This window comes from Oryctolagus cuniculus, chromosome 14, assembly GCF_964237555.1.
Source record: "Oryctolagus cuniculus chromosome 14, mOryCun1.1, whole genome shotgun sequence".
Lineage (NCBI taxonomy): Eukaryota > Metazoa > Chordata > Mammalia > Lagomorpha > Leporidae > Oryctolagus > Oryctolagus cuniculus.
In genome coordinates this window covers 4,214,839-4,237,236 of record NC_091445.1, presented here as the reverse complement: position 1 = coordinate 4,237,236, position 22,398 = coordinate 4,214,839, and the positions used below count along the sequence as shown (strand labels likewise).

General features: G+C 47.0%; 1 protein-coding gene across 1 annotated transcript in view; it reads right to left on the bottom strand.

The window, feature by feature from the left end:
• Positions 1-22,398, bottom strand: part of MSH3 (mutS homolog 3) — a 175,942-nt gene that overhangs the window by 96,162 nt on the left and 57,382 nt on the right. The window contains exons 9-12 of the mRNA XM_070056340.1: positions 15,636-15,742; positions 12,293-12,407; positions 6,400-6,484; positions 2,586-2,695 (exon numbers count right to left, since the gene is read on the bottom strand). Of these exons, the coding sequence (XP_069912441.1) occupies positions 2,586-2,695; positions 6,400-6,484; positions 12,293-12,407; positions 15,636-15,742 (417 nt within the window). The remainder of the gene's footprint in view (positions 1-2,585; positions 2,696-6,399; positions 6,485-12,292; positions 12,408-15,635; positions 15,743-22,398) is intronic.

Here is a 22,398-nt window from a genome sequence, read left to right as displayed (position 1 = left end):
AAGCATCTGCTGGTGCATCTCTCCTGCTGGACGCTGCGGTGGATGTCTGGGCAGGCACCCTCGGTCAGCCAGAACACTGCGCCTCTACGCTGCTATCCACAGCAGGCCACCACGTCTGCACGTGCTCTGCGGGGTTTCCTTGCTTCACAGGACTATAACTAGCAGAGGTACTTCCACTTCCAGGACTTCCTCTTTACCCTGACAATTTCCCATGTCTTCAGGTCTTCAGGAATCTGAAATGGGCCAGCGTTGTGGCATAGCGAGTTACGCCTCTGCCTGCAACATTGCTTCCCATAGGGGAACCGGTTTTTTGAGACCCGACTGCTCCACTTCCGATCCAGCTCCCTGCTAATGTGCCTAGGAAAGCAGCGGAAGATGGCCCAAGTGTTCAGACTCCTGCACCCGTGTGGGACACCCAGAGGAAGCTCCTGGCTTTAGCATGGCTCAGTCCCAGGGGTTGTAGCCATCTCAGGAGTGAACCAGAAGACAGAAGATCTCTCTGTCTCTCCCTCTGTCTTTCTGTAACTCTGCCTTTCAAATAAGTAAAAAATCAATCTAAAAGAAAACTAATAATATCGTTAAAATACTAATAATATTATAAAATAATATTGTCAAAATAAAGAAAAAAGAATTTGAAGTGGTCTGGCAACACTGTCTCAAAACGGTCTCAGAGCTCATTACCACCAAAGACAACATCTGCTACGCCGTGTGGATGACAGCGACTGTTTGCATGCCGCTGAGTTGACTGTGAGGTTTAACAGAGATCATTCATACAGCCCTAGCACAGCACCTGTGTGAGTCGCAGGGCTCTAAGTGGCTGGCAGCATTTCTGTCTTGCTTCATTCCTGACTGCAGTCCTTCGATGAAGCATCTTACCATTCCTAAGGCGGGGACGTGGAGCCTTAGTGGGTGGACTCAGGCGACAGGGCCCACAGCCCCTCACCTCTCTGCCTCGGTCACGGGGTCAGGGGGATTCTGTTCAGGACAAAGTTTTAAACCTGGACTTTCCCTCTTCCAGCTGCGAAACACTGAGCAGAAGGCAGAAGCTCTCGGAACCCCTTCCTCACACCAGGGACCCCTCTCAAAGAGCAACGCTGAGCGGTACACACTCGTCCACAGTAAGAGCTCAGTAAACGGCAGCATTTACCCAGCAAATATATATATATATATATTTTTTTTTTTTTTTTTTTTTTTTTTTGACAGGCAGAGTGGATAGTGAGAGAGAGAGACAGAGAGAAAGGTCTTCCTTTTGCTGTGGGTTCACCCTCCAATGGCCGCCACGGCTGGCGCGCTGCAGCCGGCGCACCGCACTGATCTGAAGGAAGGAGCCAGGTGCTTCTCCTGGTCTCCCATGGGGTGCAGGGCCCAAGCACTTGGGCCATCCTCCACTGCACTCCCTGGCCACAGCAGAGAGCTGGCTTGGAAGAGGGGCAACCGGGACAGAATCCAGCTGCCTGACCGGGACTAGAACCCGGTGTACCGGCACCGCTAGGTGGAGGATTAGCCTAGTGAGCCGTGGCGCCGGCCTACTCAGCAAATATTAACTAGGCTCCTGCCAAGGGCCCGGCCCTGTTCTAAGTCAGAATCACCCAACCTACCTGCCTGTCTGAAGTATCTGGGGAACACTCCCCAGAATTCCAACTCCCCAGCCACATTTTTCAGACAAATTTTTTTTTTTAAGATTTGTTCATTTATTAGAAAGACAGAGTTTACAGAGAGAGAGGCACACAGACTGATCTTCCATCCGCTGGTTTACTCCCCCAATGGTTACAACAGCCAGAGCTGTGCTGATCCGAAGCCAGGAGCCAGGAGCTCCTTCCCAGTCTCCCGTGTGGGTGCAGGGCCCAAGCGCTTGGCCATCTTCTGCTGCTTTCCCAGGAGCATGAGTAGGGGACTGGATAAGAAGCAGAGCATCCAGGACTCAATCTATATGGGATGCTGGCATTGCAGGTGGTGGCTCTACCTGATACACCATTTTAAAGTGGGGAACATTTGCCACGACCCCAGCCCAGCCACATTTAAACGATCACCTTTGGGGACTGAATACACGCATACATCCTTGGTGAAGCTTCCCAGATAATCCCGATGAGCGGACACACTTGGATACGCTGTGCTTTACTCACCAGACTCGAGGCCCTCCCTGAAGGAGCCCTGGGTCTGCCCATGCTCCTGTCCCCTCCTAAAACAGAAGCCCAGCTCTGATTATCACAATCCCCAGCTCAAGATCACTGAGTTAACTCCCCCAGCTGCCAACCTCTGTCTCACAGGCAAAGCCACAGACGGCACCAACCATCTCTGCGGCCTGGGTTTTCTCTACTGCCCTCTGCTACTGAGAGCCCAAACTACCTGGACAACTCACTGTCCCCGGTAACACCACGTCTCCCGATCTGCAAGCAGGCTCACCCCTGGGGATGAGGTAAAACCCTCACAACATTAGATAATCTACTGCCAGTTACAAGATAAAATGCTCCCTACTTTAAAATGGTGTCCTTATAAAGCAGGGAAACTGTGGCTTTAAAAAGACAAGCATACCTTTAATTTCATAATTATAGTTTCAGATTAAACACAAAAAAGGATCATTTTACCTCAATTTAAGGAGTGGCTGGGTCACCCACTTCTTTAACTTCCGTCTTCCAAATGAAGTTTTCGTGTGGTCTAAGACCCAGAATAAGCTCCCTTTCGTTTTCATATCAGTCTAAGAAACACAAGAAAACGATTTTTATTAACTAGACAAATTTGTGCCAAATAATTAGTTGGTAACCTGCCCAGTTATTTTTATATACCCTGCTATCAAAGTCACACACACTTAGCATAATGTATGGCTCCCAAGAGGCGTTCATTTAATGATGTTCATGATATATACACGTTTATATATATCCAAATGATAAACTATTGATGCTTTATATAGAAAAGGGATAGTCTGTAGTTTCTAATTAAGAATAAATTCTTTAGAAGCCTCCTTTGAAATTTATGCTTGTTTCCAGCATCCTATAAATATAATTGCATATTTCCCTATCATGGGAATTACAGTACAGTGAAGACAATCTAAATTTCCTGCAGCAATCCAGCATTTTCCACTGTCCCAGGGTTATCATTTATTTATTATTTTTTATTAAAATTTTTTTTTTATTTATTTGAAAGAGTCACAGAGACGCAGAAGCAGAGAGAGAAAGGTCTTCTATCTGCTGGTTCACTCCCCAGATGGCTACAAAGATTGAAGCTGTACCGATCCGAAGCCAGGAGCTTCTTCCAGGTCTCCCACATGGGTGCAGAGGCCTAAGAACTTGGGCCATCCTCTACTGCTTTTCCAGGCCATAGCAGAGAACTGGATTGGAAGTGGAGCAGCTGGGACTTGAACCAGTGCCCATATGGGACGTTGGCACTGCAGACAGCAGCTTTAATTGCTATGCCACAGTGTCAGCTCCCAGAGTTACCATTTTAAAGACAATGTGACACACTCAGGACTTCAATGAACAAATAAAAGACACTAAAATTAGAGGTGAACCCACACTGCAACCTAGGATGGACCCTGCAGGCCTCAGCAGTTGTATTTTAGTCTGATTACATCTCCAGTAAAGTTTTCCATCTCTGTTCTGCCACTTAGAAATTAAACCCCAACACTGGCACTGTGGCGTAAGTGGGTAAAGCCGGCACCTCTAGTGCCAGCATTCCATATGGGCACCCAGCTGCTCCACTTCCGATCCAGCTCTCTGCTATGACCTGGGAAAGCAGTAGAAGATGGCCCAAGTCCTTGGGCCCCTCCACCCACATGGGAGACCCAGAAGAAGTTCCTGGCTTTGGATCGGCCCAGCTCCGGCTGCTGTAGTCTGCTGGGGAGTGAACCAGCAGATGGAAGACCTCTCTCTCTGCTTCTCCTTCTCTGTTTAACTTTCAAATAAGTCAATCGTAAAAAAAAAAAAAAAAAAAAAAAAAATTTAAACCTAATAATAAGATTCATGATTAACCAGAGATGAGAATCAACTTTCACCAAGGTTGCATTGCATTACAAAGTCTTAAAACTTATTTGGAACCTAAAACTGCTGTTTCCACCTGAGTCAGGTGATTCATTTTTTCTGTTTCCTCTGTAACCAGCTACTTACAGAGGACCCCCGTGAACATGGCAGTCCAATCGTCAAAGGCATGGCCCAAGTTTGGGAGAAAAGACTCATTATAAGGACACAATGCCAGGGCTGGCACTGTGGTGAAGCAGGTAGGGCTGACCCCTGCAGTGCTGGCATCCCAAATGAGCACCGGTTCGAGTCTCGACTGCTCCGCTTCTGATCCAGCTCTCTGCTGTGGCCTGGGAAAGCAGCGGAGGATGGCCCAAGTCCTTGGGCCCCTGCACCCGCAAGGGAGACCAGGAAGTAGCTCCTGGCTCCTGGCTTCTGATTGGCCCAGCTCCAGGCGCTGTGGCCACTTGGGGAGTGAACCAGTGGAGGGAATCTCTCTCTCTCTCTCTATGCCTCTGTCTCTCTGTAACTCTGCCTTTCAAATAAGTGAATAAATTTTTCAAAAAAAAAAAAAAAAAAGACACAATGCCAGCTGGCAGTCATCCACTAGAAAAACGTGACAGGAGCTCCCAGGCCTACGTTCAATGCAGAGCACACAAAGAAGGCAGGACACTGCAAAGGCCGTATGAGGGTGTCCAGGAAGGCGGAGCAGACCAAGTGGTGGTCCAGCTCTGCGATGGCACCACACGTCCGCATTCACGAGCCAGGGGGCCTGTCTGGAGGAAAGGGTCCTGTGAAGAGGACAGTGGCCGGGAATCAGTCTCCAATCAGCTGATACCACTGGAGGGGCTGGCTTAGACCAGAGAGGGGCAGTGGGAGACGTGAGTCCTACAACCCTGTAGCTCTACTGACGCCCTACCCCTGCGCATCACTCCCTTCCCCTGCCCTGGGGAAGGGCAGGCCAGAGTTGAGCTTCCATTCTGCAATTCTCAGCTTCCATTTCTACAAAGGCCCACGCCCTGGTCATGGGAGGGATTTTAAAGGGCGCTTTGATGACAGATGACTTTTGACTTCAGAACTGACTCTTCTGTAGCAGGATTTGACCAGGGCACAGAGGGCTGCAACAAGGAGAGCTTGGAATACGGGGGCTGTGTGACAGCCTCCTCTTCAGCCCAGAACTGTCCTCTCACCCCACAATCTCTTTCCTGTCCTGGGGACGTCCGCAGACACGGTAAGAAGACGACTGGCCGGACAGAAACTCGGCTTCTAGTTGACAGACTGGCAGCGTAAGAATGTTACTGAACAAAACAAGCCTGGCTTGGATACACTTGCAGAGAGTGGAAGAGGGAGAAACCGAGAGAAAATCAGTGGTTAATAACATGCGGAACCGGAGCCGGCACCGTGGCACAGTAGGTTAATCCTCCACCTGCAGCACCGGCATCCCATATGGGCACCGGTTCGAGTCCCAGCTGCCCCTCTTCCCATACAACTCTCTGCTTTGACCTGGGAAAGCAGTGGAAGATGGCCCACGTCCTTCAGCTCCTGCACCCGCATGGGAGATCCGGAAGAAACTCCTGGCTCCCGGCTTCAGATCAGCACAGCTCCGGCCATTGCGGCCATCTGAGGAGTGAACCAACAGAAGGAAGACCTTTCTCTCTGTCTCTCCCTCTCACTCTCTGTAACTCTACCTCTCAAGTAAATAAATAAAATCTTTAAAAATAAATAAATAATATATGGAACCAGGAGTCAGGAGAATAAATTCAGTATTTAATTCACAGCAGTAACAGATATTTCTGAACAGCTTCCAATCTTTTGATTCAGATCATTCCAATCTCCATTACCTAATCAAATGATTTAGAATTGCTTCTTTATTTCTATAATTTTTAACAGTTTTATAATTTCTTTTTCCAAGTGCCAATTTAATAAATGAAAATGAACTTTTAATGTCTCCATGATTTTCCTAATTCATTAATAAAGGGAAAGTAAACAATGATTTAAATTTGTGAAGTGAAATACTATGCATCTCATGGTCAAACTGAGTACCACAGTAACTTGTTTCAAATGCTGGCTAACAAAATGAGACTGCCAACATTTCAAGAAAAAGTTAAAGAGATCTAGAAAAAAAAACATGCAGACAAAAAGAATTCACATTAATTTTCAAGGAAGATGCCTTTCTAAAGAAACATTTGATGCAGAAATGACAACACAGAAACTGCTGCTAATTTCATACTGGTTAATTCTTTAAAAGGACGGATCTGTAGCTCCTCCCAAAACCACAAAGAAGAATCTGGTAATTTGACTTTCCACAAAGTAAGTACTGAGGTCACCACGCAGTGAGCAGGTGACAGGCAAAGGCCACTCTGTCATTTCCACCTGCAGGCTCAAGAGCAGGTGCTGGACGGCAAACTCCTTCCCCAATCCACCTTGAACCCACAAGCCCTCGCCTGACCTGATTCTGCAGGATTTCCAAATTCCTTAACGTCGTCCCGTTAATTGTCATAAATTCCACTTCACTTGACAGCTGTTTAAAATTCCTGTGGAAGAAAGAAACACAATGAGCTAAGATATATAAAGAAATAAAAAAACAAATTTAGGGACTAGGAACACTCCTGTGAAATCCTGACAAACATTAGCATTTTTATAGGAAAGCAAACCAAGAGGAACAAAATTGACAACTCATGGAGAGACTGTCTTCCATCAAGACTGATGCCTTTGGACAGACTGATGTGAGGGGACAGGCGCTGCAGACACAAACTCCAGGACAAGGAGAGGAAGCATGAAAGCGACCCTGCGCTGTGTGTTACATCTCCAGGAATAGAACCAAGCATTATCCCTCTCCACGGGCAGAGCTGATGTCGTAGCTTCAGGAAAAGTGTGCAATTAGCTCGAAAATCATGTCGAGATCCTGCAAACTGTCCTCCTCATTCTTTAGCACGAGCTCATCTTGATAAACATGGTAAGAGCTTTTACTCAACATCTTGGTATGTACAACGAATGCTATGCACTCTGTAATTAACAATACACGTTAAGGTGGCCAATGTTTGGTGAGCACAAAACTAAAAAAGCAGCAAGAGTTATTTCCTTAAGCTCGAAGAATTCATATTCCCTTATGTCCCTGTAACTATCGAAAACTAGATTGACAGTTACGCAGATATGAGAATGAAGATGAAATACTAATCAATGTATGGATGATTCCAATTCATGTCGGGAGGTATTCACCAATGGATTACAATGCAAAATGTATGGATGATTCCGATTCATGTCGGGAGGTATTCACCAATGGATTACAATGCAAAATGTATGGATGATTCCGATTCATGTCGGGAGGTATTCATCAATGGATTACGATGCAGGAATGCGATTTCCTTGACCACTCAGTCCCTAGATGCTTCTGTCAACAGTTAGCAGACTTGATGGGTTACTTTTTAAGGCCAGAAAAATAATGGCAGGTCATTAAACTATTTGGAAGAAAATATAAGTGATTTCATTATCAAATTGACTGTGTTTCTCAATGCTGTAGTGGGATTTAAGTAAAATTCCATTTCCCAAGCCCTCACCCAGGAATCTACAAAGCTGCCGATCAGAGCCTGAAGAGGCAGTGCCCACAGAGATGCCTCCGGCTCCTAGGGACCGCCACCCCCAACCCCGACTAAGGCCCTGAGCCCTGGAGAGGAAGAATAACCTGTGTGAAGGAGAAATGTTGCCTAGCAACCAAATGCTGCCCTTTGGCCATGCAATTTATCTGTGACAAGTTCGATCCAGCTCCTAAGAGATAAGAACCGTTAACGACTTTTGGAGAGAACCAACTCCAAAACAGACGGATGGCAGGTATGTGCAGGCTTTTCTCTTCCTTTTGCTGCAATTCCATTTTATGTGTCTTAATTGACGGCAATTTATGTTGTGCACATACCCTCTCTGCCGGAGAAGCTCCCTGAAGGCAAGGGTTACTTATGTCTCACTCATCTTGTCAACCTGCAGGCCTAGCAGAAACTACGTGCTCAAAACAACTGCCGTCTCTCCACAGGAAGTCAGGCTGGTTGGTTGGCTTTTTTCCCCTTTTGTGTCATAAAGCCTCAGAAATGTCTGTGAAATGCCCAGAGACGGCTATTAAACATAAAAATTATGTTCAGGAAGAAACAACTCAGCAGTGATCAACTGCGTGGCTGACAAACGCTCACACAAACTCAAAAATCTAAGTTGGAGGGCTGACGGCTGGACTCTGAGCTGTACCAACCAGTCACCTACGTGCTTGGATAGGAGTCCCCAGCCGACCGGTTCTGGCCAGGTTTACTAGTGCATTCTGTGGATGACGGGTCAACGTGCAAGCGCCCTCATCAGACACAGGAGGATACTTAGCTGGTGGCCTCAGTCTGCTGAGGCTTTCACAGAACACACGAGGCTGGTAAGTGACAGCAGAGGTTGCTCTCTCACTGCTGCAGGCCCAGAAGCCCAAGGCCAAGGCACCAGCAGACAGCGTCTGGTGGGCACCTGCTCCTTAGAAATGGCATCCTCTCTGTGTCCACACAGGACTGCTGCTGCCCTCTTACCCCAACCACCCTGAAAGATCCCCACCTCCCAGTACCACCACACAGACGACTTCAGCATTCGACTGTGAGGGGACCCGGCCCCTCAGCCCGCAGCAGCTGGCCTGAGACAAAGACTGAGTGAGGAACCAGAATCCAGCAGCCTTCCACAAGGCAATTCCGTTTGCTGCCTTTATCTCTCATCAACACCAGAGGCGCAAAAAACAATTTGTCTCTGGTGAAATCAGTGGCGTTCAGTGGCTAGACCATCCAGAAATACTGCTCGGACGCCTCCCATGAGCAGGCTATCACCAGAAGGCCAGACCCTCCACAGGGATGGGGCCTTGGGCTGAGGGTTCTGAAAGCATTCCCTTTCCACCAATTATCTGAGAGTTCCGTCCTCTGGCTCCACTGACGCACGAACTCCTGCTCCGGCTGCACCGTCACTAACGCCTGAAGTGACCTGCTGGAGCAAGGTACCGCCACAACACCGCAGAGATGGAACTGGACCGCACAGAGCTAGAGAGGCGTTTGCACGACTGTTCCGGTGCACGCTTGCTAAAAACTATCCATGCCTCTGGCACAGGCTGGTGTGGAATAACAAACTACCTGCATCGAAAGGCTAGAGGAGGTCCCTAGTCCCAACTATATTAGAAAAAAAAAAAAAAAAGGCCCGAACAGCCAAATTGGCTTCAGTTAGCTCCTAACACCGGATCACAGAGAAAAGGTATAGGTTCTGTGAATTAACAGCATTCAAGTGCTGTATGTACAGTTTTTCGTTTGGATGGTTAGTTACACATTTTTTTTCTTTCTACCCTTACTGAACAATTAATCTAAATTTCAAATTAGGTACACTGAAAAGGAGTATCTTTTAAACAGACATCTGCAACAATTTTAACGAAAGAGATCAACCCCTGGTCAGTCCTGAATGAGGCCGATTCCCATGCAAGAGTAGTTATCAAGCAACTCTAAGAACTCATTGTGCATTTTGATTTCCCAAATATTTGGAACTGGACTCTCTCCTCCAAACACAAAAGAATCAACTTTGGTGAGAGCCTTTTTTCCATTAGGAATCACAAACATACTCTTTTGAACGAAGGGTTCTATTCGCCAGTATTCTCAGGTAATCAACAGCATATGACCATGGACCTGAAATACTCAGACAACCCTGAATTATTCATCCTTGCGGAAGAAGCCAAATGTTATGTGCTTTGAAATGAAACTTGTAAACAGTTCCTGGCTAGAATTCATGCTGTGTGAACCTGGGAAGAAATCTTCTAAGTAACCTGGCAAAATACTTCATTAATATTTCAGACACCATGAAATACGGAGGTTGCATTTCTTCTAGTTTTATAACAGGGAGGAAAGCTTCCCCGCCAGAAGCCTGCCAAGGAAATGTAAGACTCAAAATTATTCCCACCCTACTTTTAAAAATGATATAAACCAGTCCTTCTGATTAGATCAAGGCAGTAAAAAGTGCAGACTTTATATGAAAGATCAGTCCATTACAGAAATCCTATTTAAATATTAATTAAAAATGGAAATGCATACAAAAATATTTATCATGTCACATATGAAATACCTGACTGAAAACAGCTCTCTAGGGGCTGACACTGTGGCACAGCAAGTAAAGCTGCGACCTGCAATGCTGGCATCCAATAGGGGTACCAGTTCGTGTCCCAGCTGCTCCACTTCTGATCCAACTCCGGGCAAGTGGCCTAGGAAAAGCAGCAGAAGATGGCCCAAGTGCTTGGGCCCCTGCACACAAGAGAGAGACGCAAATAAAGCTCCTGGCTCCTGGCTTTGGATCAGCCCAGTTCTGGCCGTTGCAGCCATCTGAGGAGCGAACCAGGGGATGGAAGAGCTCTTTGTCCCTCTCTGTAACTGTGCCTTTCAAGTTTATTTTCAAACAAGTAAATCTTTAAAAAAAATAAAGAAAACATTTCAGCTACAATAAAACATGTCGATCAATGTAACGAGAGCCATCGATCAGAAATCCACTGTGCCGCTTTCCCAGCCCTTACCACTCGCGCTCGTGTGCACAGAAGAAACCCCTCCTGTGGATCTGCCATCCTCCCAACACACTTCTCTGCAATGCCCCTGAGGACGGACAGGCTGCTACGCAGCATGTAACTCCGTTCCTCATGCTCCTAACGCCACGGAACGCTAGGTGCCATGTGCCCCTCAGCAACGTGACTTTGGCTCAGTACACTGGTCACGAGATGTCTCAGATGGATCACGTAGCTCTCTAGTTCGCACACTTTCACTGCTGCGTAACATTTCATGGCATGAATGTGACACAAGTAACCCACTCCCCTAGGACAGGCATTCACACTGCTTCTAAACAGAACACAACAGTTTCCAGAGAGGCGCTACCCAGTTCTAGTATAAACACCACACAGGAGAACACAAACCAAAGATTCCCAAGTAACCTGCCTTTCTTCCATGCTCCCAGGCAACCCTCAACCAGCAGTCTCTCTCTGTTAGCAATCCGTAATCTGTTTTCCTGAGACAGCTCCCATGTAGCTCCCCTGTGCAGAATGGGAAGCAGCTACTCATCAAGACCATGTAACACAGGCTGACCCTCTCCTAAGACATGGGGCTGGTAAAGACAGAATGCAGAAAGTCTGGAAAATTATCCACTATTGTCCATTCCACTGGTTATTAGACTAATATTTTCCTGAAATGCCAACTGTCAGTTTTTACACTTCCAAAATATACAATTTTAATCTTTCCTGTAAAGAGCTGTCCATTGTGGGCTGGTGTTGTGGTATGGCGGGTTAAACCGCCCTCTGTGACACTGGCAGCCCATACAGGTGCTGGTGTGTGTCCCAGCTGCTCCAGCCCCAACCCGGCCTCCCTGGTAATGTGCCCGGGAAAGCAGCAGAAAAAGGGATCCAGTGCTTGGCACCCTGAACCCACGTGGGAGACATGGATGGAGCTGCTGGCTCCTGGCTTCAGCCCTGGCCATTGTGGCCATTTTGGAAGTGAACCAGCAGACGGAAGACCGACTGGTCTCTCTCTATTTCGCTCTCTTTGCCTTTCAAAGAAATAAATTAAAAAAAAAAAAAAAGTTGTCTGTGAGTAGCTGACTGGACCCTTTATCTCCAACTCTTGAATCCAGAAATAAAAACTGAATCCAAGAACAAGAAAGGCAATGAAATTTTATGAATATTTTTTAACAGTACTTGCTAATTCAGTGAGTATAAGGCACAGTTTTGTGGTCTGAACCACATCATATAAAATAACTATCACAAAAAACTTGAGAGAATTCTATCAATATTTTTCATCAATTAATATTTCTGATATTTCTGATAGCAACAATATCAAACATCCTTATAACCTAACAAATAATCTATCACTAACAAGGAAACTTCTCTAATACTTACCAAATTCAATTTCAAAGTATTTTCTTTTTTTGACAGGCAGAGTGGATAGTGAGAAAGAGAAACAGAGAGAAAGGTCTTCCTTTGCCGTTGGTTCACCCTCCAATGGCCACCGCGGTCGGCACGCTTCAGCCAGCGCACCACGCTGATCCGAAGGCAGGAGCCAGGTGCTTCTCCTGGTCTCCCATGTGGGTGCAGGGCCCAAGCACTTGGGCCATCCTCCACTGCCTTCCCGGGCCACAGCAGAGAGCTGGCCTGGAAGAGGGGCAACCGGGACAGAATCCGACGCCCTGACCGGGACTAGAACCCGGTGTGCCGGCGCCGCTAGGTGGAGGATTAGCCTAGTGAGCCGCGGCGCCGGCCTTTCGAAGTATTTTCAATATAACTCCCCCACCCCTCGCATCGTTTTGTTTGTCTTTGAGAAATTACTTACTCGGGTTTGGAAAGCATCTTTTCCAAGTTAAATTCTTTGAGGTATCTTATTACAGCAGCCAAAGAGCAGACCACAGGCTTCTCCAGGTTAAGGATGCCAGAAAGACTTTGAGAGCCTGAAAAACAGAATATATACCCTTATCACCATTATTACCATTATTAGAAACAAGTTAATTTAGGGGCCAGTGTTTATGGCATAGTGGGTTAAGCCCTGACTTCTGATACTGGCATCCCATATTGGAGTGCCAGTTTCAGACCTGGCTGTTCCACTTCGGATCCAGCTCCCAGCTAGTGCACCTGAGAAGGCAACAGATGACGGCCCATGTACTTAAGACCCTGCCACCCACATGAGACACCTGTATGGAGCTACTGCTCCTGGTTTTGACGTGGTACAGCTCTGGCTGCAAGTATTGCAGCCATCTGAAGACTGAACCAGAAGATGGCAGGTCCCTTTCTCTCTGTGTCTCTCCCTCTCTTTACGTCATTCTGCCTTTCAAATAAGTAAATTAATCTTAAAAAAATTTATAGTAAATTCATTTATGGGGTTGGCACTGTGGTGTAGCAGGCAAAGCTGCTGTCTGCAGTGCCAGCATCTCATATGGGCGCTAGTTTGAGTCCTGGCTGCTCCACTTCCAATCTGGCTCTCTGCTATGGCCTGAGAAAGCAGTGGAAGATGTCCCAAGTGCTTGGGCCCCTGGACCCGCATGGGAGACCTGGAAGAAGCTCCTGGCTTTGGACTGGCACAGCTCCAGCCATTGTTGCCAACTGGGGAGTGAACCAGTGGTTGGAAGACCTCTCTCTCTCTCGCCCTCTGCCTCTCACCTCCTCTTTTCTCCTGAGCTCCCTCCCTGTGTTCTCACCAGGGCGTCCCTCCCACTGAAAGATACTCCATACTTACTGCTGCCCCTCCTGAAATTCTGCTCCTCTCCAAGTCTGGTTGGCTCTCCCCTCACCTCCCTCACTCTGCGGAAATGCTTCTTCAACTGCATTTCGTCAGTGAGGCCCCTTCAGCATCCTGTTTAAAAGCCTTACTTTCCTCACCTTCTGACACACTGTTTAACTGTACATCTACTACCACTAGCATGTAAATTCCCGAAGAGCAGGGATTTTTGTCAGTTTTATTCCTCAGTACATGCCCAACACTTGGCATATAATAAGCGATCAATAAGAATCAATATAAAGAATGAACCCAAGCTCTACCACACACACATACAGAACAACATGTGCTCACGTGTCAGCGTCTGGGTTTGTACAGGAAAAATCCTGCAGGCCGCCTGACGTCATCGGCACCCATCACACACGAGGGCAGCTAGCGCAGGGGCAGGCGTGAGGCCGGGAGCCTGACTTATTCTCTAATTACAACTGCTTGTTTCATTTGTTTTACAGTGAGCATTTATTATTTTACTTAGAAGTATTATAAAAGGCCTACCATCAGTCAGTAATACAAAGTATCTTATTAATTTTAATTACAGCTGTTGCTAACACCAGGGTGGAAATGAAGAACTAAGAACACACTTTTCTCCTTTCCACTGAGCATCTGATTTTCTTTTACCTTTCTCGGTTGTTCCCCTGGAAACCTGATGAAACGCTGTGCTGTGCTGTTAGGAAGTAGCACTGTCTATGGGAAAAAATGGCCTGAAATCATCAAATTACATCTTCCCTGGGAGGAACCACTAGGACCTGATTCCAGAGCTCCGGCTTCCGGAGTGCAGTGGCTCTGTGACTTGGCGCATCTGCAGACCGCAGCAAGCACGTCCCCGGTCTACAGGACCTGGGCTCCACCCTCACACAGGGGCGGTCACCTGAGCAGGGCAGCTCAGCTCCCAGGAGTTCTCAGGACCCTGCAAAGGCTGCGGTGAGGACACAGCCACTAACAGGAACACAGGACCTGCTGGAACCTCTGCTTTCTGTCCCACGTCTTTTAGGTGAACCTGATCCAATAAAGGATTATGGCAGTCTTGGGATTCAGTCCTGAGTTTAGCTGGGTGGTATTGCAGACCGGCTCCAGAAGTGGGTACTCTCAGCCTCTTGATTCAATCTGGCCAAGGCATCATGACAGCAAAAACCATACATAAGACACTGATGCCCGGGGGGAGAAAAATGACTGAACACTCAGCTGTATGTGACAAGGATAAATTTTCTCGGTATGGGGTCTGATGAGAACTGCAAGGAGACCCAGTTTACACTAACAGGAAAATGTCTATTCACCATCCGTGAAATGGACCTCAACATAAGCTGGGTGGGCAGGAATGCGGGGTACAGATGAAATCGAATGCTGATGCTGACCCGAGGACAAGGGATTTAAACAAATAATGGTCCCCTAACATAGCCCCTGCCACTAGCATTCTGGAATTTTAATTCTGGCAACCAACCTTTCAAAATGCCAGCCTTCATCAGAATATGTACTCAAATATCCTACAAAACTACACAAAGGGCATCTGGCCCAGCAGCTCCCATCTTGTAAAGCAGCAGTGCCTGGGTTCAGCTTCCGACTCCAGCTCCCCATTCCAGCTTCCTGCTAATATGCACCCGATGGTGCCGGTAATCGGGTTCCTGCCACCTACACAGACCCGGCCTGAGTTTCCAGTTCCTGGATTCGATGCGGCTCAGTCTCAGCGGTGCAGGCATTTCAGGAGTAAAGCAGAAGATGGGAGATCTCTAGCCATCTGCCTCTCAACAATACATCAAAACAAAGCCCCGCAAAGGGACTGATGGACCAGCTCAACTTTAGAGAGAAACTAAAAGGAAAGCTGGTCATGAACTCCTTACACACCAATGAGTCTGTCTGAACCACCAAAAGACTAAAAGGCCAGAGTGAAAAGGGAGACGCTGCAGTATGTTCTGATGAGCTCGTTCTCCTGCTGCTCACTGGCCAGCTCTCGTCACCCAGTCGCTGCTAAGTGATGGTCACAGATACACCGTTATCCAACCCTCAGATCAGTTCAGCCTGAGCACAAGTGGCTAACACACAGAATATTTACCTGGGGGAACAGCGCAGGAGCACAGCGAGCGCAGGCACCATCGCGGGCGCCGGCATCCCATATGGGCACCAGTTCATGTTCCAGCTGCTCTACTTCTAATCCACCTCCCTGCTAACGGGCTGGGAAGAACAGCAGAGGATGGCCTGGGGGGCCTGGGCCTCTGCCACCCATGTGGGAGACCCGCATGCAGCTCCTGGCTCCTGGAGCTGGCCTGGCTCAGCCCTGACCTGCAGAGATTTGGGGAATGAACCAGGGGATGCAGGATCTCTCTCACTCGCTCTCCCTGTCTGTGTCTGTCTCTGTAACTCTGACCTTCAAGTGAGCAGAGAAATCTTTAAAAAGAAAAAAGAAAGCAACATTTACCTTGGGTTTCATCCTTTGCATAAAACTCGGTAACCATCTGGAACGCGTGGCTGTACTCAAAGTGAACATCCTCCATCCTTTCCACGCGCATTCTGTCATCCCGCACACTGGAGAGCAAAACACAGACTTCAAACACTCAGGTAACTGTCCACTGCCAGGAACCGCTGCTTTTAGGCTTTGGTCTGACCCAAACCAAAATCATACAATAAACTCTCCTCATTATCTTCCAAGCTGAAGGAAAAAACTGGGAGGATGCGTTCTCAGTGTTCCTGCCCCATTTCATCAGGCCCTGATTACCACTCCTGGTCTGCTGGCAGCTCCTGCGAGCCCTCTGACTGGTCATTGTCTAAGAGAAGGACTCAGGACGTCAGCACCCACTGCATCAACAAGTACGACAGGGGAGAGTGGAACCACACACTGACTTGACGATCTGCTGAAACCTGAGAGCCACAGAACAAGCTCACAGCGCGTCTTCCTCTGGGGGACATCTTGGTCTGGCCGGCTTTTTCCCAAGTCCAGTTGTATCCCAGCTGTTCATCATCCCACACCCTGTGAATCGTAACTGCCTCTGAAAGGCACATCACAGGGCGCATGAGGGGTTAAACAGAGCCCACCTCACCCGAGCTGGCCAAGGCACCCCGTTTCCCACTTTCTGCTTTGCTGCACTGCCCCGTCTCCCTCCTCTTCACTCTGCATCACCTCACTGCCATGGCCGTCATTGCCCACAAGCACCTGGAAGGTGAGTCCTTCCCTATGTTTCCATCGCACATGATCACACACAAGCATACGTCACACATGGCAGGTTTTCACAAAGTTGTGGCACAGCAGAGTAAGCTGCCATTTGCAACGCCAGCATTCCATGCATGTGCGGGTTCACATCCTGGCTGCTCCCCTCCCATCCAGATCTGTGCTAATGTGCCTGGGAAAGCAGAAGGCGGCTCAAGTGCTTGGAGCCCGGCACCAAAGTGCGAGACCCAGATGGAGTTTGGGCTCCTGGCTTCAGCCTGGTCCAGCCTTGGCCATTGTAGCAATCTGGGGAGTGAACCAGTGGATGGAACAGCTCTCTCTCTTTCCCTCTTACGCGCACACACACACACACACACACACATTCCCTCTCTGTATCTGTAACTCTGCCTTTCAAATAAACAAAGCTTTAACAAAAAGTTCATGGAAAATGCCTACTTTGAAGAACCCATATACAGACTTCAAAGTTTTTTGCACCAAAACAAACTTATCTTTTAGCTCTACTTTTCCATTAATTTCCTGAAGTACCCTCATGCAAAACATATATGGTCATGTCACTGTATTTATGGGATGACTTTTCACTTTTCTGCATTTTGTTTTTTTCACCAAGTGATAATTCTCAGAAGCCCTTCCATATAAGGTGACCTAGCAATAACTCAATTTTTAATGACTGAAAAATCCTTAGTAGGAGGGCACTTGTTTTATATTTTATTATCTTTAATATACATGTTATTTAATGCTTTTAATTTTACTTGACTGGCACTTCAGTACACCTGTCCTTATACAACTTGATTTTGTACTGTTTTATTTCTAAGATTCGTATGTGAAGACAGATGAAATCTTCAAAGATTTATTTATTTATAAAAAGAGAGAGACAGAGAGAGAAATCTTCTATCTACTGGTTCACCAGCTAAATGGCCACAATAGCCAGGGCTGGGCCAGGGCAAAGCCAGGAGCCAGAAATTCCATTTGGTTTCCCCCATGGATGACAGGGACCCAAGCACTTGGGCCATCATCTACCGCCTTTCCAAGGACACCAGCAGGAAGCAGGATCACAGGTCTAACAGCCAAGACTCAAAATGGTACTCCAATATAGGATGAATAGAAGTATAAGAGGTGGGGGCCCAGCATTGTGGTGTAGTGGGTTAAGCCTCCACCTCTGGTGCCAGCATCCCATATGGGTGCCGATTCAAGTCCCAGCTGCTCCATTTCCGATCTAGCTCTCTGCTATGGCTTGGGAAAACAGAAAATGGCTCAAGTCCTTGGGCACCTCCACCTGCATGGAAGACCCGGAAAAAGCTCCTGGCTCCTGGCTTCAGATCAGCCCAGCTCTGGCCATTGTGGCCATCTGGGGAGTGAACCAGGGGATAGAAGACTTTTCTCTCTCTCTCTTTCTCTCTCTCTCTGCCTCTCTTTCTCTCTCTGTGTAACTGTGACTTTCAAATAAATAAATACATCTTAAAAAAAAAAAACAGAGAGGTTCGTGTACATGGATAACTCCTCAGTAAATGTGTAAACAAAGCTTTCCTTCACAGTAGTATTAAACTGTGATGTGTCTAAGAGTGAGCACAGCAAGATACATAAAACATGCATGGAAAGAATTTCAAGCAATTATTGTTGGATATAAAAGATAGTAAACAGTGGGATACGTCAGTTTGTTAAGATCTCATTTTAACAGTGGGATATCTCAACTTGTTATGATATCCTTTGCTCTCTAAATTAATTAATTACATATCTGATCAAAACTTCAATGAAGCACCAATGAAATGGGATCAGATGAACCTAAAATTTGTCAAGAACATCAGCCGGCACCGCGGCTCACTAGGCTAATCCTCCACCTGTGGCGCGGGCACACCGGGTTCTAGTCCCGGTCAGGGCGCAGGATTCTGTCCTGGTTGCCCCCCTTCCAGGCCAGCTCTCTGTTGTGGCCAGGGAGTGCAGTGGAGGATGGCCCAAGTGCTTGGGCCCTGCACCCCATGGGAGACCAGGAGAAGCACCTGGCTCCTGCCATCGGATCAGCGTGGTGCGCCAGCCATGGCGGCCATTGGAGGGTGAACCAACGGCAAAGGAAGACCTTTCTCTCTGTCTCTCTCACTGTCCACTCTGCCTGTCAAAAAAATAAAATAAAATAAAAAATAAAATAAAAATTTGTCAAGAACATCAAAGGTCTGGGAGGAACCAAGGTATCTTAAAGAGCAAGGCAGGGCTTTGCCTCTCAGATACTGATACCGAGCCATGGGAATGGAGATCCTGTGGGGCTCACGTGGAGATGGACAAGAATTCAGCGGAGCAGAACTTGACAGCCAAGGAGAGGCCTCACGTGGACAGCAGTGTGATGCACAGTTATGGTAGCACTGTGAATCAGTGGAGAAGGATGAAATGTTCTATAAATGAAGGTTATTAATCCTTTATTAATGGTCGGATGGAAAATCAAACTGTATTTCTAACTTCACTCACACACAAAAATATATGCAATTTAAGTTTGAACAAGTGGAATACTTAGCAGCAGTAAAAATTTAAAAAATCCCTCTGGGCCTGGCATTGTGGCACAGTGAGTTAAATAACCATTTACGATTCCTTTTTTTTTTTTTTTTTCACCCGCTATGCCACAGTGCCGGCCCCCCTGCCTGGCTTTACAGGTAGCAATTATACTAAACACTCCCTTAAGCCACTTTCTTGGATTGTCAAAGTATGCACTGATATCATTCTACAAAACAAAAAATACTGAGGGCTGGTGCTGTGGTGCAAGCTAAGCCTCCATCTGTGGCGCCGGCATCCCATATGGGCACCAGTTCCTGTCCCAGCTGTTCTTCTGATCCAGCTCTCTGCTACGGCCTGGGAAGGCAGTGGAAGATGGCTCACGTGTCTAGGCTCCTGCACCTGCAAGGGAGACCTCCAAGAAGCTCTTGGCTCCTGGCTCCTGCCTCCTGGATTCAAAGTCAGGAGATAGCAGCCTCCTCCAGGTCAGCCATGAGGGTGCAGGGGCCCAAGTGCTTGGGCCATCCTCCATTGCTTTCCAAGGCCATAGTAGAGAGCTGGATCAGAAGTAGAGCAGCCGGGACTCGAACTGGCGTCCACGTGGGATGCAGGCACTGCAGGTGGCAGCCTTACCCGCTGTGCTGGCCCCTCTCCTCCTGTCTTTATCTGAAACAGAAACACTAAGGTGGAGCCCAGCAACCGGGGATTCTGAAGTGCGCTCAAGTTACAGAACCCCCGCTCAACCCTGGGACCCGGGTGGTGATGTGACAGAACCAGCAGACAGTGGGCAGAGCCTGACAGCTGCTTGCACGCTTCTCTTACGTATTCCGATACGAGTGCGTCTACTGTTCTGCGGACACAGGAGGGATTTGTAAAACCAGCCGTACTATGAGTGCCTGAGTGAAGAGGATTTAGAAGGATTCCAGATTTTCTGCTTCGGCTCACAATGCAGGACCTTTCGTTGGTCTCTGCACAACGCTGAGAAGGACCCGAAATAATCCCCAGCACCAGCTCAAGAAAGCGGCCTTTCGATTTCGTCCTTCTTTACTGTACAGAGAGTCTGTGCTCTAGCGTGCAAGTGCAACTGCCATGCCTTGCACAAAATCAACAGCAAAGTCTAATTACCTGTCCTGCCCAACAGCCAGGTTACAATTCTGAAACACTTTGGGCTTAAAAAGTGAGATTATTCTCATTCGCTTGTCCTTCACAAAAACAAACGAATAAAACACGCATGTAATTTTCACAAGCATGCGGCACACGTAAATCAGGCTCCAACTCTTGGTGTGCACCTGAGACAGCAGACAACAGAAAAGACACCAAGGATATAGACAGACACAGACAGACACACGACGGCAACACTTCACCACAAAGACCTTATCCACCCTCCTCAACAGCATAAAGAGGAAGAAAGGAATGCACCATTTTATAAATTCAGTAAGGATTTATAATTTTTACAATAAAATGTTACTTCCTCATTTTTTTTCATATTCATAATAGTTTTTCAGTATCCTCAAATTCTGCCACAAAAACACAGAGAAATAAAGAGCTAAACTAAAACACACAGACAATAGGTACAATACTACTGTATCTTAAGATACCCCTAAGAGCATCCAAAGAGAAGTAGGCATGGTTAAATAACAGACAAGCATACAACACATGTGCTATCCGTGTTTGTGGGGAAGACGCCAATATAAACAACAGGGTATTCAACACCCAGCACAGCCCCGCCACAAAGTAGCCACGTGCTCCCTAAAAAGTGTGGCAGAAGTTAGCGGCACCAGGTGTGGGGCTGTATACAAGACTAATAGTGAGAACACAGAGTAAGGTTTGAAGGGGTGTACAAACTCTACACCCTACAAACTCAAAAAGGCCACACAGCACTCTACAAGACAAAATTTCACGCTACGGAGAAAGTCTTGCAAATAGAACCCAGAGTGAGTAGGACAGGAATAACAGAGTGAAAGTAAACAAACAAATAAGGAACAGAGAACAGAGCCCAGGGAAAGTGAGCTACCAGGGGTCCAAATACTGGACAACATGCAGCAAAGTGGGCAAATCAAAAAATCATTACAAAGAAAGACATCAAACTAACATGTCTATACACACTGACAGCCGATGTATATGGAATTCTAGAAAAGATAAAACTGATTTTAAAAAAAGAAAAACTAATACTTTCCTGGGACCAGATGTGAGGGGAGGGCATCAGACTGAAAAGGGACATGAAGAAGTTTACTGGGGTCAAAGAACTGTCCCACACCATGACTGTGCGCTGGTTACACAATCACATCGAACCGCCACATTCCAAACTCAGCGGATTCAGAACGTGTGAACTGAACTGTTTCATAAGTAACACTTTCAATTTTTTAAAAGCACTTTTAGAGTTGTTAAGTTAAAAAACTATTCTTGAACCAATGCTTCTCTACCAGAAGTTCAGGAAAATCATATAAAGTATCCGGAATAAATATATAGAACTAGGGGCCGGCGCCGTGGCGCAGTAGGTTAATCCTCCGCCTGCAGTGCCGGCATCCCATATGGGCGCTGGTTCTAGTCCCGGCCGCTCCTCTTTCTAGTCCAGCTCACTGTTGTGGCCTGGGAAGGCAGTAAAAGATGGCCCAAGTGCTTGGGCCCCTGCACCCTCATGGGAAACCAGAAAGAAGCACCTAGCTCCTGGTTAATAAAATAAATTTGAATCGGTGCAGCTCCGGCCATTGTGGCCATTGGGGAGTGAACCAATGGACGGAAGACCTTTCTCTCTTTCTCTCCCTCTTACTGTCTGTAACTCTACCTCTCAAATAAATTAATTAATTAAAAAAAAGAAATATAAAGAAATTTTTTATATTAAGATAAGCAGAGTTCTTAAGACACACAAATAGGCCAGCATGGAACAGGTTAAGCCACCACTTGCCAATTTGCATCCCAGCTGCTCCACTTCTGATCCAGCTCCCTGCTAAAGTGCCTGGGAAAGCAGTAGAAGATGGCCCAAGTCCTTAGGCCCCTGCACCCATGTGGGAGACCTGAAGAAGCTCTTGGTTTCGGATCGGATCGCCACAGCTCTGACCGTTACAGCCATTTGGGGAGTCAATCAGCAGATAGAAGACCTCTCTCTCTCTCTCTCTAACTCTGTCTTTCAAATAAATAAAATAAATCTTGAGAGAGAGAATTCTTTCTTTAAAAAAAAAGTAGTATGCAACACAAGAATTTCATTGATGAGAAATTCTTTTCTTTTTTAAAGTTTCCTTATTTTCATCTTACTGAAAAGGCAGAGTAACAAAGAGAGAAAGAGAGAACAGAGACAGAGGTATCTCACTTACTAGCCAGGGCTGGGAGCCCAGGACTCCATCTGGGTTTCCCACATGCATTTGGGCCATCATCCTCTGCTTCCCAGGATGCACTAGGAGGAAGGTGGTTCAGAAGCAGAGGTGCCAGGCCTCGAACCAGCACTCCAAGAAGGGATATAGGCGTCCCAAGTGGCAACTTAATCTGCTGCACCACAACAGCCTTCCCTCACATGACATTCAAAACCAGGAAAAAAGGTTATATA